The sequence below is a fragment of the Acinonyx jubatus genome, chromosome D3 (genome assembly GCF_027475565.1).
Source record: "Acinonyx jubatus isolate Ajub_Pintada_27869175 chromosome D3, VMU_Ajub_asm_v1.0, whole genome shotgun sequence".
Lineage (NCBI taxonomy): Eukaryota > Metazoa > Chordata > Mammalia > Carnivora > Felidae > Acinonyx > Acinonyx jubatus.
In genome coordinates, this window is record NC_069392.1 from 635643 (window position 1) to 650325 (window position 14683).

Consider the following 14683-nt stretch of genomic DNA (forward strand, 5'->3'; position numbering starts at 1 on the left):
AGCTTTGGGGCCCGTCTTTGTCTCTTTGCACATGTTTGGCGCTCATGGGTCCAGCGCCTGGCCCAGTTCTGGGCCCCATCCTGCAGCCGTTCCCGCAAGAGCGTGCTGCCCCCGGGGGGATCTGTGAGGGAAGAGGTGAGCAAATGGGCAGATGGGGAACGTGCAACACTGGCAACGGTAGGGACTGAGGGAGGGCAGAGAGCGGGCTGTGGGGCAGGGGGCTGACTTAGGTGGGACCGTCACAGAGGCCTCTAAAGAGGGGACAGGCAAGCAGGGAATGAAGAACTGGGCCGGGGGTGCAGTGTCAGCATAGCCATGACAACAGAGCAGGGCTGGGCGGGGGTCACGGGTAGCACAGAGCAGCCAGGAAAAGAACTGGAACATCGTACAGTTCCTGCCACAGGCAGCCTCCTTGGGCCCAAAGGCCGAGCTGGAGTCTTGGCTTTTAGTGACAAAGAGACTCTGAGCAGGAGCACATCAGGGCCTCCACTAGGGCCCCGTGTTGTCGAGAACAGCGTAGGAGATCAAGGCTTCAGTAGGAGCCCAGTTAGCATCAGCCTGGGGGAGGGTGGGGGGCAGGGTGGAGTCTGGGAGAAGGACTTGGGTGGGTTTTGAAGGTGGAGTGTACAAGCCAATGGAATGGATGGAGGTGACACCTGGGGGTGTGGGTGCACCCAGGGGTGTGGAGCCACGCGTCTACGATAAGATGGATGGGGCAGGAGAGCACGTGTAGGGTGAGAGGAGCCAAGCCTGGCCAGGGTGTGTGGCGTGTGCACAAGGTCCGGCCGTCCTCAGTGCTGGGACAGGAGGTCTGTGGAGACCTCGATGGGAGGGAAGTGCAGGTATCGTAGCTGAATCAGGAGAAGGCAGTGGATGCTGCTTGAAGGGTGTGGGGGATGCCGGAGTTCACATGTTGACGTGGAAGGCGCCACTGAGAGGGGAATTTGGTCATGCGGGAGATATCTGCAGTAGGGCCCCTCGGGTAGGATTGTCACCGTCCCAGGACGTGTGGGATTCAGACAAGAGATCTAGTCACCCAAGGTCACCCACTCGTGAATCTTCCCTACCTGGGAGGTGGGAGTTAAAGAATTCTGAAGTGAATTCACTGGAAGAACAAAGTGAGAATCACGATCAGCGTTTGCTGAGTACACACCGGGTGCGTTACCTAAGCAGCTTCATCTCCTAAGTGGCCTCGTCCTTAGAGCCATCCTGCGGGACTTTGACTCAGGCTCAGGGATGTGGAACGACTCGATGAGCATCTCACGAGGCACAAGGGGTCAGTAGACCCAGGTGTAGAATGACTCAGGTGTGTTGCGTCTGTGTTACAGCAAGACTCCCGAAAAGAAGGCAGAGAAGAGGAGGAGGAGGAGGAGGAGGAAGGTGGGGAGGAAGAGGAGGAGGAGGAAGGTGCCCAGGAGCCCGACGTGGAGGACATGCTGGAAAACAACTGGAACATCGTGCAGTTCCTGCCACAGGCAGCCTCCTGCCAGAGCTACTTCCTCATGATCGTTTCGGGTGAGCCGGCCCGCTAGCTTGCGTCGGAGTCTGGCGGTGGGAGTAATGTGGCCCTGGCGTGTTTGCATAGCAAGGAGGTAAAGGGGAAGTCAGGTCTGGTGGGCGTGCACTGGCTGCGCCGGCCTTGCGGGGCTGGACCCCTGTCCTCTGCCCTGGGGCGTGTCCGCAAGTCCCAGGACTTGCGTGTGCACACAGAGCAAGTAAAAGTAAACACCAAGTACAGAAGGTTGGAAACTTCCTGAATCAGTTGCCCACTGGCTGGTCTTTGAGGCTCAATTTCTGTGTCAGAATCTTCTGTATCTGACTTGGGTCTAGAGGTGCAGTGTTAATAAAGGTTCAGTGTTGACAAACCAGGGTGTCTGAGATCACATGCACACAAAGTGTATACATTACACTCTGTCACACAGAGCTCGTCATTAGGGGAGAGCAGGTGGCGAGGGCCGGGAACACCACTCAGACCTAGCGATGTGCAGCCACAGCGGTGGTTTCGTTTATAACTGCATGTGTGCTCGCCCTTGAGTCTCTCTCTACTTCTCTTTTGAAACTCCTGGGGGGCTACCTCAGAAGGCGTGCCGACACCAGGAGCCTAGACTTGTGTTTGTTATGAGCCATGTTTTGTCACTGTGTCACTGTGCGGCAGGAAGGTTGGTGAGTGTGGCTTACACGGCACTCTCCCTACTAAGGTGCACTTGGACTTGGGCCTCAGTAAGTGCCCTGCTTATTCCCATTTTTCCAATTGATTTTGGCTCGTCCAAATGCAGCCAAGAGTCACGACTAGTAATGATATTTCAGCCCAGGCTGGCTGGAGGTCTGACCGGCCACAGGGCCCCCTGGGTCCTGACTCTCAAGGCCTGTGGCCTGTCTCTGCAGCATACATTGTGGCCGTGTATCACAGCATGAAGGAGGAGCTGAGGCGCAGTGTCCCGGGGAGCACCCCCCTGCGGAGGAGGGGGCCCAGCCAGCTCTCCCAAGAGGCCCAGGCGGTGGCCGGAGCCCTTCCTGGTGAGCACCCCCTTGCTGCCTGAGGCCACCCCTCTGTCCCTAGAACCTGAGCCCTCTGCTCTGGGGGTCCCCGTGTCCTTCCCTTAGTGTCCTTATCACTGCAAAATGGGAATCATGTGCCACATCCCTTTCCTTCCCAGGAGTGATCACCTTCTCTCAAGATTACGTGGCAAATGAACTCACTCAGAACTTCTTCACCATCACTCAGAAGATTCAGAAGAAAGTCACGGGTTCCCGGAACGCCACTGAGCTCTCAAAAATGTTCCCTGTCCTCCCTGGTTCTCACTTGCTGCTCAATAACCCTGCGCTGGAGTTCATCAAATACGTGTGCAAGGTGAGGCCGCGACACGTGTGCGGGGCAGAGATGCTTAACGCTAATGCGAGCACTCACAAGAGTGTCAGTGTGTGTGGGAAGCGAGGGTGCCAGGAGTACAATCTTGTTGATTCCACGAACTCTCACTGCTCATTCCTTGCATCTGCTGTGTGAGGCATTTGGGGCTAGAAGTGGGAGGAGACCAGAGCCCCCCCTGTCCTCACGGAGCCTGTGCTCCAGTGAGGGCGAGGACAAGTCAGTCGGGGACAGGTGAGCCCAGAGGGGAGGCGGGCTGAGGTGGCCTCAGAAGGGCAGGGTAGATGAGGAAGTTGGGGCCTGAGACCACATTGAGCAGGAGGGTCCAGCCGTGTGCGGACCTGAAGAAGAACCTGAGGGTGCAAAGGCCCTGGGGTAGGATGGTCTGGGGGTGCTGGTGAGAGGCACCTGCTGAGTGGGCGAGCTGTGAAATGGCGGTGCTTGTGGATCTGGTGGGGCCAAGGGCCGGGACCAGGAACAGTCTCCCACAATGAGCAGGCTGTGGTGAAATCACAGAGGAGAGCTTGCTCGGATGCTAAATGCTTTCTGGGAAAGGTGGGCGGAGTCAGCGATGGGATAATATTACCAGATAGCGACTGTGCAGGTGTCACCCCTCAGAGAGCACTTTCCTGGGCATTCAGTTACAGGATGCTCCAGGATCAGGTGACTTCTGGTTGTGGTGCAGAAATAGTTTAGTTTGCCATTTTATTCTTCTGTTAGACTCCAGGGTTTTTAAAATTTATTTTTACTCAGGTATAGCTTACGTACGGTGAGATTTCACCATCGTGGGTGTGTGTTCTGTGAGTTGTGGCAGAGGCAGGATGCAGGGCATTTCACCGTTCCGCAAACATCGCACCCACCCCTGCCACGCGCTGATCTGTCTGTCCGATGTCCGTGCACTCTCTAAAGTTGACCCAGTCACTTTCAGTCTGTGCAGTGAGTTGTTCAAGCTTTCATAGAGCGATGGGGCTGTGCTGCAGGCAGGTTCAAACGGTCTCCACCTGAGCTAACTCCCCCCGAACCACTGATCTGCCCTTGCACGGCCACCTCTTCCAGAATCCCACGTTGTGGATTATGTGGCCGGTTAGGTCTGGCTCCTTTCGCGGCACACACAGAGTGTACATGCGGTCCTCCACGCGGTTGCAAGTTGGGGAGGTGCAGAGAGGGAGAAGAGGGGCACAGAAGAAATAAAGCGGTCTCTGTGTGGATTGGAACCCACAAACCATGATATCATGACTTGTGCTGAAGTTGGACACTCAACCAACTGAACCACCTAGGTATTCCTAGAATCATTTTAATCTATAGATTAACCTAGGGAGAATTAACATCTTGGGGTTTTTTTAATGTTTATTTATTTATTTTGAGAAAGAGCGCAGAAGCACAAGGAGGGGAGGGGCAGATGAGAGAGAATCCCAAGCAGGCTCTGCACTGTCAGTGCAGAGCCCGACGTGGGACTCAAACTCACGAACATGCGATCATGACCTGAGCTGAAATCAGGAGTCCAATGAACGCTTAACTGACTGAGCCACCTGGGCACCCACAACATCTTAGTGTTGAGACTCCTGATTCATGAACCACTGTCTCTTTCCATTTATTTAGGTCGCCTCTGATTTTCTTCATCAGTGTTTGGGGTTTTCAGTATTTGCACCTAAGGTTTTCAGGCTATTTGGTGCCATCGTAATAGCACTGACTTTTTAAAACTTCAGTTTCCGGTTGTTCACTGCTAATATATAGAGATACGTAGATATTTGTATCTTGTGTCACATCTTTTTTGTCCATTCGTTTATCAGTGGACATTTGGGTTGCTTCCATAAGTTGGCTATTGTAAAAAATGCTGTAGTAAACACAGGGGTGCATATATCTTTTTGAATCAGTGTTTGCTTATTCTTTGAGTAAATACTCAGTAGTGGAATTGTTGGATCATAGCGTAATTTTATTTTTAACTTTTTGAGGAACTTCCATACTATTCTCCAGAGTGGCTACACCAGTTTGCATTCCCAGTGATAGTGTAAGAGCGTCCCTTTTCTTCGCATCCTCACCAACATTGTTGTCTTGTGTTTTTTTATTTTGCCCATTCGGGCAGCTGTGAGGGGATACGTCATTGTGATTTTGGTTTGTATTTCCCTAATGATGAGTGATGTTGAGCATCTTTTCATATGTCTGATGGCCATCTGGACATGACACTGATTTTTAAATATTAATCCAGCCTTGCTTGTATTCTTGGAGTAAATCGCACTTGGTTGTGACGTATCATCCTTTTTATACATTGGTGGGTTCAATTTGCTGGTATTGTTGAGGATTTTTGAGTGCACATGATGGTGGTTGGTCTGCTGTTTTCTTGTGCTGTCTTTGGTATCAGGATGATGATAGCCTCATAAACGAGCTAGAAGTGTTTTCCCTTTTGTGCTTCCTGGAAGATACTGTGTAGAATACTTTTTTTTTGCTTAATGTTTGGTAAATTTACCAGTGAAATCTTTTCTCTTTGTTTTCCTCTTTAATTCAATCCAGTTTTTTTTTTTATAATGGAGATATATAAACTATATGTTTTAAGCAAACAGCTTCATACTAACAGGCTGTCGCTCCTCATTATACATACTTGCAAATTTACCGCTTGCCGAAATCTACTTGTCTCACTGGATGGGGTGGCGGGCTTCGAATCTGACCATAAATAGTTCTCCCAAAAGTGTCTTCTAAGAGGGCTTTGGTTCTGTGGTGTTCTTGGTGTTGAGCTGGGACAGTAGAGTTTTAGGGGTGGGAGGGACCTCTAAAGAGGTCTGTCCTGTCCTGTCCTCTCCATTATGGACAAAAGGAGGAGACACCTCACCTGTGGTTCTGCAGGCACCACCACGAGAGCCAGGCTTCTCAGTGGGCTCCGGGCTGGCACGGGAACCCCCACCGTCGGGGCTGAGAGCACGCACTCTGCCGATGAGACTGTGCGGCCCCGCAGATTTAGGACTTCCTGTCCTTGAGGAGGAGGGAGCCAGGAAGGACGACAGGAAGAGCACGTAGTGCCCCCGTCCCCCGGAGCTGACGGAAACCTGCTCGCAGGGCCGCACTGAGGAAGCCCCCCTCACTTCCAGCGGGAGAAGGAGGGCGCGGTGCTGAGAAGCTGCAGCCTGAAGAGTCCGCTGCAGGCTTTTCCGCTCCCAATAGAGACCGGCCCGCGAGGCCATCACTGATGCTCTGTTCTTTGTAGGTTCTGTCTCTGGACACGAACATCACGAACCAGGTGAACAAGCTGAACCGGGACCTGCTGCGCCTGGTGGACGTTGGCGAGTTCTCAGAGGAGGCCCAGTTCCGAGACCCCTGCCGTTCCTACGTGCTCCCTGAGGTCATCTGCCGCAGCTGTAACTTCTGCCGGGACCTGGACCTGTGCAAAGAGCCCTCCTTCTCTCAGGTGGGCGGGGCCGGGAGGCTCTCAGACACCTTTCCTGTGTGCCGGTGCGGTGTCCTGATAGACGGTGGCGGTGATGGTGGTGCGTGCGGGCTGGCAGGCCCCTCCCCCCGGCTCCCCAGCTGGCTCCGCACGGTCCCTGCCCAGCCCCTGGGAAGCCCTGGCTGCCGAGGAAGGCTGGGCGGACCGCTGACCCGGCCCCCTCCTCCCCTGCCTAGGACGGGGCTGTGCTGCCTCAGTGGCTCTGCTCCAACTGCCTAGTTGCCTATGACTCATCAGTCATCGAGATGGCCCTGGTGGAAGCCGTGCAGAAGAAACTGATGGCCTTCACTCTGCAGGACCTGGTGAGTGGCAGGCCTGGCGTGGGGGACTCCACCCCAGCCCCCTCTCCAGCGGGCAGAGGACTTCCTGATGAGCGATTTGCACCCCGAGAAGCCACAGGTGTGCACAGTTCTCAAGTCCCGACTCAGTGCTCTGAGGTGGCCAGCCCTTGGATCAGGGCTCCTCTTGACTCCTTGTCACACATCTCTGGGGCCCCTGCAGGGGCGGGTGCTGGCTCCATGCACCTTTTGTTGTAATGGAAGAGGGTAGCTGGTGAGCAGGATGGAGTGTGAGAGTCATGGCAAGTGTAAAGACAACAAACAGGGAAGAGAGAGAGAAACAGGGACGTTGTCAGCATTAGATAGAGGGGTGTTCTTGACGAGAGGATGTGAAGGGGTGTCGGGGCCCGGGCAGGGAACAGCCCACATCTGCTCTGATGGAATAGGGAGACCCAAGGAAGGCACAGGGGTGAGGTCCCTGGGACTCAGAGGCAAGGGTACAGTGCCGCCCGACCCCCCGGGAAGGTGTTAGGAAGCAGCTGGCATGTTTGGATAAATCCCGTTACAAAGTATTGGTCTTTCCTGGTTGAGTTGAAGGCCATGGGGTGGGTGGGCATGCCGAGCTCTTGGCTACCACTGGCCACCACAGGCCCAGAAGGGGACACTGGTGACCAGGGCTGCTCCTCATTGCAGATCTGCCTCAAGTGCCGGGGTGTGAAGGAGACCAACATGCCTGTGTACTGCAGCTGTGCCGGGGACTTCGCCCTCACCATCCGCACCAAGGTGGGGGTCCCACGGCTGGCCTGGCTGCCCCCCCCCTCCCGTTTGCCCTTTCTGGTCTCTGCCATCTGCCTCTCTCCCTACATGCCCAAGCCTGTGCCTTGCATCCCTGTGCCTCCTCGGTCATTTCTGCAGGTCTTCATGGACCAGATTAGAATCTTCCAGAACATTGCCCAGCACTATGGCATGTCGTACCTCATGGAGACCCTGGAGTGGCTGCTGCAGAAGAACCTTCAGCTGGGCCATTAGCGAGTCGAGCAGCGACCCCATTCCCTGCCCTGACTTCCAGACTTGTGACCCTGGCCAGGACGGAGCACCAAGGAAAAGGAGCAGGTCACATAGAGAAGCACGAGCCATCCAGAGCAGGAAGTGGCTCCACCTGGGGCTGCCTAGGCCGACAGCTGTGGTCAGGGCAGCCCACTCTTGGCCTGAGAGGGGTCTCCAGGGCAGTTTCTGCTGTTGAGGGGGTCTTCTGTCTGGTGATGACTAGTGGGGTTTGCAGCCCTTGCTTCTCATCACTTGTGACCACGGAGACGGTCTCATAGCTGGATGCCAGCAGGATGTGGGCCTGTTCCAGGGAATCCGGAGCCAAACCCTGAGGGGACCTGATTCCAGGGAATCCGGAGCCAAACCCTGAGGGGACCTGGACATCTTTCCCACAATGAGTTCCCAGGACTTAGGCTTCTTGTCTGGAGACTTTCTGGTCAGTGTAGGGTCTGCAGGGGTGGGGCCTGCATCATGGCAGTCACCTTGTCTGCAGCAGCAAGATCTGGAATTGGGTGTGGCACCCTTGCCCTCTGAACCTGCAGGTGGGGGTGGGGACAGACACGAGCACCGGGCTCAGACTGCCGCACATGGGTGGGAGGATGCACGTGTTTGTCACAGGCTTTAACGTTATCTGTTAGCACTTGGGTTTATAGGGAAATCCTTCACATGCAAGACAGTCGGTTTTTTCCTTCCGCTTTGAGGGATCTGGTTGGGGGAAGAGACGGGAATAAAACGGCAGCAGCAGTTTTGTTGGGCTTCTAGCGGATCTGCTCTGGCTTTTTAGCTTCAGAGTCCAAGACCTCCGACCCTTGCGGGCCTGCCCGTCCTCCAGGGGCCACTCGGGGCATGCACGCCCAGGGTCAGCGGCCCTCACCTGCAGAGAGCGTCAGTCGGGACCATGGCCCCTTTAAACCTGGACACTTGCCACCAGTTTCTTCAGAGAGCCGGTGCAGCGCGGAGATGTGGGACCTCACTCTTTGCTGACCCTGTGGTGGGGCTGGAAAAGGGGGGGAGGCCCAGACAGGGGAGTCTGCGTCCCAGTGACCTCAGGAAGACTTTGCTGAGCTGGTCCCTCTGTCGTCACCTGCCCCAGCACAAAAGACCCAACTCCACACTTCATTTTAGTAGTTAGGTTTTATTTTTTTATTTTAGAGAGGAAGCGTGAGCGGGTGGGGGAGGGGCAGAGGATGAAAGACAGAATTTTAAGCAGGCTCCATGCTCCCCGCTGACGGAACTCAACCCCACAACCCTGGAATCATGACCTGAGCCAAAATCAAGAGTCGAGCCACCAGGCACCTCACGCTTCATTTTTAACTAAATGAGACTGGAAGTGGAAAAAGAAGAATGGCCAGGTTGGCAAGGCAACACACAGGCTAACTGAATCATAAACTCAGACCCCAAATGGGCAGCCTCCAGGGAGGCCGTACGGAAGCCGTGGGCCAGCGTCCGCTCTGGGGCCCGGCTCGAGTTCATCATTGCTGCCTGACTTCTCCAAGTATCTCCTAGTATTTTACACTTTAACTTCAGTTTTACTCTTTGGATTTTGCATTCCTGAAAATTTTTACATGTGTTTGTGCGAGGACAGAAAGAAGACTGACCTCTGTTGCAACTGGGTGCATTGGCTCCTGGGTCCTGTGCTCCGGGTGTGCCCAGGCCCTGTGGCCACGAGAAACCTGACACTGGCTGGAAGGTGGACAGAGCCTGCATCAGCCCCCAGATGGAGATCAAATCAAATTAGGGCTGGAATGGGGAGGGGAGCTAACTAGGCTTCCTGGAAGTGCAGCAGAGAGCAGAGATGTCCCCAGAGAGGAGAGGGGAGGGGCTGGGGGCCTGCATACCACTCCCTGTCCTTACAACAGGGCCAGAGGGTGCCGGGTGGGTCCCTCAGAGGCCAGCTTAGGGATTGGAGCATTTGGGACAGCAAAGGGTCCTGGGGTCACTCTCGTGCTTGGGAATGGGAAACCTGAACCCCTGGCCATGGTTCTTGAGCTGCAGCCCAGGCCCAACTGGAAAAGCCAGTTTCTCCAAAACTGGACATCAGGGAGCCAGACACAGGGTATTGCAGGCATTTGGGTGACTGAGGAATCCTCACCTCAAGGTGGCCGGGGGGGGGGGGGGGGGGCTTCTCAGGTGTGTGCTGTTGCTGGCCCCCCTGTTGGGTGTGGGCAGGTGAGATGGCCAGCTCTGGCCACCTGCCAGCATGATTTGGACATGGGGACCCCCTGAGCTATCGCTCAACCTCGGAAGAGGGATCCTGGCTGAGGGAGTCTGTGCAAAGCACAGCATGTGCTGCCATAGACCTGTGTGCTCACCATCCGTGTTGCTAGGGGAGCCGCCACCCAGCCAAGTTCTGGCGGCCCCTGGGGGAGGGGGGCCTGGCCAGACAGGCACCAGGCAGCGCCACTGAATATAATGACCATTGTGGCATCTGAGGGTGTGGTAACTAGTTATCTGCTGGCTTGTGCTCCCCCTCAACCTCACCATGACCATCCCCCTCCCCCAGCACCAACTTCTTGCCCCGCCTGGGTCCTTGTTTCAAGGTCCCTCACCTACCCCTTGTCTTCCTTCCTCCAGAGTCCCCATCCTTGCACATGTTTTGAGGGTGGGTCTGGGATCACCCCCCCCACCCCAGGAGGTTGGTAAGCAAGCTGTCTGAAGGGCAGGTGCTGGGTTCTTCATGCACCCAGTCTCTGCCTGCCCCTCTGTCCCCCTGCTTGGACACAACATGCAGTCTGCACCCAGGCTGATTAGAGGACAGACCAGACCAGACCAGAGGCACCCACAGCTCCCATGCACGAGGACCCTCTACTGCTTATGTCTTCAGGACCTCAAAATGCTTCTCCCAAAAAATGAGGCCAGAGGTTCTGGACACAGGTTTATTGGACTCTGGGTATGTGACTTCTTGGCTATGAAGCAAGCAAAAGGTCTGGGTGGGGAGGGGTGAGAAGTTTGTGAGGAGGTCAGCTAGGGAGGAGGAGGAGGCAGGAGTTTACCCCTTCCTCCAGGCCCCGGGGACGTTGGGGGGCCAGCCAGGATCCGGTGCCACCCATTTCGTGCCCGCCCACTGCCCGGTTGCGCGGGGGGTCTTTTCGTTCCCAGCTTCTCAGAGCGTGTTGAGGTGCATGGGCAGGGCCCAGGGGAGCTGGCGGCTTGGTCTCGGGACCAGACTTCAGGACCCCATCAGGCCCGCCTTGGACACAGCATGATGGAAGGCATGTGGTGGGCTCAGAGCTGGGCCAAACCTCGGGGGTCCGTGAGTGTGGAGTCCTGCCGGGAAGGCTCGGAGGCACACAACTCTGGTCCCACAGTCTGCTCAGGGGCGTCGGCCATCTGCTCAGAAGGGGCAGAGGCAGGGCAAGGCCATGGGGGCGGGGCGGCCAGGGACTGGCCTGGGTCTGCAGAGCAGGGACAGGGTGGGGGAGGAGCCTGGCCCAAAACAAGAGCCAGAGTCACAGGCCAGCTACCAGAGGAGCGCCTGGGTTTGCACACCTTGTCGAATTTCTTATGGCTGTACACCTTGTTTTTGTTCATGAACGTCAGCAAGATCCAGTCACACAGGAAGGAGCCCTGGGCCAGCAAGACCGACACGTGAGGGCCCAGGAGACCCCCCCACCCAAGCCCCCCATGCCCAGCATGCATTTCCTTACCACCCCGATGGAGGTCAGTGCTGTGGCCAGATTAATGATGGTGGGAATCAGGCTGAACTTCCCTGCCTTGGGAGAGGAGGCTGCCTTAGATGGTTTTTGGGTCCGGGGCAGGTGGGGCTCAAGGGAGGGTGGGGGAGATGAGGCCGTGCCAGCTGGGCCCTGGGCAAAGCAGGCTGGCCTACCTGTCCATGCACAATGACGTCGATGCGGATCCCATAGGCCTTGATGAGCGTGCGGGTGGCGCTGCCGTTTACCTTGTAATACTTGGCAAACCTGGGACAGCAGGACCCTGAGGAGCACGGTGGCGGGCGCCCACCCATCACCCAAGATGGGAAGCTCCCCTGGACCTTGGAGCACCTGCCCTGTTCTTTTAGAGCCACCACAGCCAGGGCAGATGAGGACCCAGGTGTCCCAAGGCCAAGGTACCTGAAGTTGTAGCCAGACGAGGCTGGGACGTGCTTGGGGTCAAGCCTCCGGAAAGAATACTTGGGGTTGCACTTTGACGCTGACAGGTCCAGGTCACAGTCCCAGTTGATAATGACCCCGATGACACCACCCTGCCCAGAAGTGGGCACAGGGATGGGTGTCAGGGAGGCCGCACAGAGGACCCCCAAGAGCCGTGGGTCCTGCCCTGAGACTGTGCACGGGGCGCTCATCTTGGGGCACCTCGGGCCGCTCAGGGCCGAGAGCCAGGAGTGCCTGGCAAGCGCCCCGCCCGCTTCTGAAGCACAAGGGTATGCTGGTGGCCAGCTGTGTGACCAGGAGTCAATAATTTAGCAGCAGCCATGCATGCCCAGACCGGTCGGCCGATTGTGTTTCTCTTTCCTTTGCCCGAACAGGGCCAGGGTTGGCCAAGACCGCAAAGGGGGCTGGCTGTAATGGAGACCCTCCATTTGCAGCTAGGAGCCAGCACCTGGAGGAGAGCTGGCCCGCCCACTCCCTCGGCTGCCCGCCTCACCGTGTGTGCGAGCTCCGTGAAGTTTTCCCCGGCCTGTTCCACAATGAAGCCCAGCTTGAAAATGGGACAGTAGGGGTCGGAGACCTCATCGAACGTGCAGCGTCTCAGGTAGCCGTCCTTCCGGTGCTCGATGTTGCCTCTGAGGACAGGGCCCAGCCACATCAGGTGAGGAGGGGGCAGAAGCTCTGTAACCCACAAACGCCACATTCCCAGGACGTAGCTCCCATCCCGACCCGTGGTCACCACAGCCTGGTGGTTCTTACTTGGAGAACTGGAATTTAGGGTAGTGGATGCTGTTCTTGATGAGGATGGTGAAATTCGGAGCCATCTTGCCGAGAAATTGGCTGAGGAGGCACAGACTGGGTGTGTTTAGTCTCCCCCACCCCGAACCCCTCCCCGGCACATCCCCAGTCCTGGCCAGTGAGGAGAGAAAGGAGCAAAATAGAGTCGTGCTGGGGTGTCAGCTGCGTCCCAGCTAGGTGGGGTCACTGGGCGTGCGCACCTGACCGACGCCCCGTCTTCCACCGGGCACCAGCCCCACACCTCGCAGGTCTTGGCCGACCCTTGGTAGTAGGGTACGCAGCGCCCGGTCCGCAGGCCTGCGGGCAGATGGACGCTCAGGGGGCGAGGGGCCCCGCCCCGCCCCACCCCCAGCCGGCGCGCACTGACCGCTTCCCAGCATGTCCAGCTGTTCCGCTACGCAGTCCTCGTCCGTGTCACAGGAGGCGTTGCTAACCCTCACGCTCTAGGGAGGAGCCGCCTGGGTCAGGGGCCCCGAGCCTTCTGGGGCAAGCTGACCAGGCAGGCAGGGCCCCTCCCTCTGCCCCAGCTCTGCCCTCCACCAGGCCTCACCTCCGGGCAGGTTCCGAGGGTCTGCGAGGGTGTGACCTCGATCCTGGTGATGATGCTGAACACGCTGCCTCCCTGGGCTCAGAAAGAGGGGATGGTCGGCCGAGGCTCAGAGAGAGGGGGTGGTCGGTCCCGTCCCGGGGTGCGCGGCCGCGGGCGGGGCGGGCAGGCGCACCTCGGGGGGCTTCACGTACTCCTCCACGTCCCACACTTTGCGCTCGGAGAAGGTGATGCCCTTGACCTTGGTAATGACGGAGCTCTCGGGGCCCGTCTCGCTGTCCTGGTAGCTCTTCTGCACGATGAACACGTACCTGCGGGACGGGCAGGGCCGCGCTGGAGGCGACCCGGGACCCTCCCCCCGCCGGCCGCCGCCTCCCGGGGCCCCGAGGCCCTACGCCCCCCGGCCGCGCCGCACCCACCACACGAAGTAGAGCAGGATGAGGAGCTGCACCGAGCGGTACACGACGCCCAGGCGCCGGTTCTTCACCACGATCACCTTGGGTGTCTCGTAGTCCCAGAACGCGGACCAGCAGCCTCGGGCCAGGCGCCCGGCCGCGGCCGCCCCCGCGGGGGGCTTGGGCTCGGCGGCCGCCATGGCCCGGAGCTCCGCCCGGGGCGCGACGCGGGCGCACCCTGCGGGCTCGGGGCGCGGGCAGGGGAGCCCCGCGGCACCGCCCCGGGGCGTGGCCTCGCGCGCCCCGCCCCTCACCCCTGCCGGGCCGCGCGGCCTGGGGCGCGCGGGGGCGCACCTGGCAGGTGTCTCCAGGTGGGCGCGGCCCGGGCATAGCGCGGGCGGCGGCCTTCGCCCCACCCGCCCCGGGGGCCCGCACGTCCCTGGGGTGGGACACGGAGCCGCGGGGACATTGTTGAGACGCGGGAGGAAGACCTGGCGAGGCTCCGCAGGCCTCCAGGCGTCTCCGGCGGCGTCTGACGGCGGCGCGCCCTGACCCCGAGGGGCCGTCCCTGTGTCCAGTGCCCTGACTTCGAACACCGTGGGGGGTTAGGTGTCTCAGGAGGGGATTTCCGAAGGGCAGTCCTGGATTCTCCGCAGCTCGGCAGAGACCCCCGGCCCCCCGCCCCCGCCAGGCTCGCACAAACCTGGGTCCTTTCCTTTGCCCAGACGGCCCCTTTGCTTGAGTCAGGGGCGCGCTCTGAGCCGGCAGTTCTCGCCCCTCCTCCACCCAGCCGCCCAGCCCTCGCGTCTGTCCTGGACTTCGGCTGAGGCCCCTAACTGCTTTTACCCGCTTCCGTCCATTTCCGCTTTCTTTGCAAACCGAAGTGGTTGTGGGTTTTTTTGAACCCTTTTATATCTTCACCCCATTTCGTTATTTTGGTATTTCACAAAATGACACGTTTCTTACAGCTTTATTTAGGTGAAATTCATTTAGCATCTAATTAACCTTTTTTTTTTTTTTTTTACAGTTTATTTATTTTGAGAGAACAAGCGGGAGAGAGGAAGAGTGGGCGGGGGGCGCAGACAGAGGATCGGAAGCAGGCTCTGCGTTGACAGCTGAGAGCCGGATGCGGGGCTCAAACCCGCAAACCCCAAGATCACGGCCAGAGGTGAACTTGCACGCATAGCAGACTGAGCCACCCAGGTGC

General features: G+C 57.9%; 2 protein-coding genes and 1 long non-coding RNA gene across 9 annotated transcripts in view; 1 reads left to right on the plus strand and 2 right to left on the minus strand.

Annotated features, from left to right (window-relative positions):
- The window catches only part of POLE (DNA polymerase epsilon, catalytic subunit), a 44264-nt gene extending 36451 nt beyond the window's left edge, over positions 1 to 7813 (plus strand). Inside the window, exons 43-49 of one of the 2 annotated variants that reach the window (XM_027052121.2) lie at positions 1329 to 1515; positions 2386 to 2517; positions 2658 to 2851; positions 6063 to 6263; positions 6479 to 6604; positions 7274 to 7363; positions 7496 to 7813. In XM_027052121.2, coding sequence (XP_026907922.2) covers positions 1329 to 1515; positions 2386 to 2517; positions 2658 to 2851; positions 6063 to 6263; positions 6479 to 6604; positions 7274 to 7363; positions 7496 to 7609 — 1044 coding nt within the window. In that variant the 3' untranslated portion in view covers positions 7610 to 7813. The other variant, XM_053205560.1, reaches the window with a different exon arrangement.
- A 929-nt stretch (positions 7814 to 8742) lies between these two features.
- On the minus strand, positions 8743 to 9471 carry LOC128312319 (uncharacterized). Its single transcript, XR_008291436.1, has 2 exons — positions 9226 to 9471; positions 8743 to 8951 (listed from the first exon to the last, which is right to left on the minus strand). It is a non-coding gene; the product is annotated as an uncharacterized LOC128312319 (long non-coding RNA).
- A 1018-nt stretch (positions 9472 to 10489) lies between these two features.
- Positions 10490 to 13726, minus strand: P2RX2 (purinergic receptor P2X 2). 6 transcript variants are annotated; one of them, XM_027052124.2, is made up of 12 exons: positions 13501 to 13726; positions 13257 to 13392; positions 13085 to 13156; positions 12902 to 12977; positions 12735 to 12831; positions 12496 to 12576; positions 12233 to 12371; positions 11701 to 11831; positions 11457 to 11547; positions 11275 to 11340; positions 11117 to 11194; positions 10490 to 10957 (listed from the first exon to the last, which is right to left on the minus strand). In XM_027052124.2, the coding sequence occupies exons 1-12, from the start codon at positions 13674 to 13676 to the stop codon at positions 10853 to 10855; spliced, it is 1248 nt and encodes a 415-aa protein (XP_026907925.1). In that variant the 5' UTR covers positions 13677 to 13726; the 3' UTR covers positions 10490 to 10852. The 6 variants fall into 6 exon arrangements, with proteins under 6 accessions (XP_026907925.1, XP_026907923.1, XP_053061537.1 ...); XM_027052122.2 differs by having other exon boundaries at positions 10490 to 11194; XM_053205562.1 differs by having other exon boundaries at positions 11457 to 11831.
- Positions 13727 to 14683: the final 957 nt, after the last annotated feature.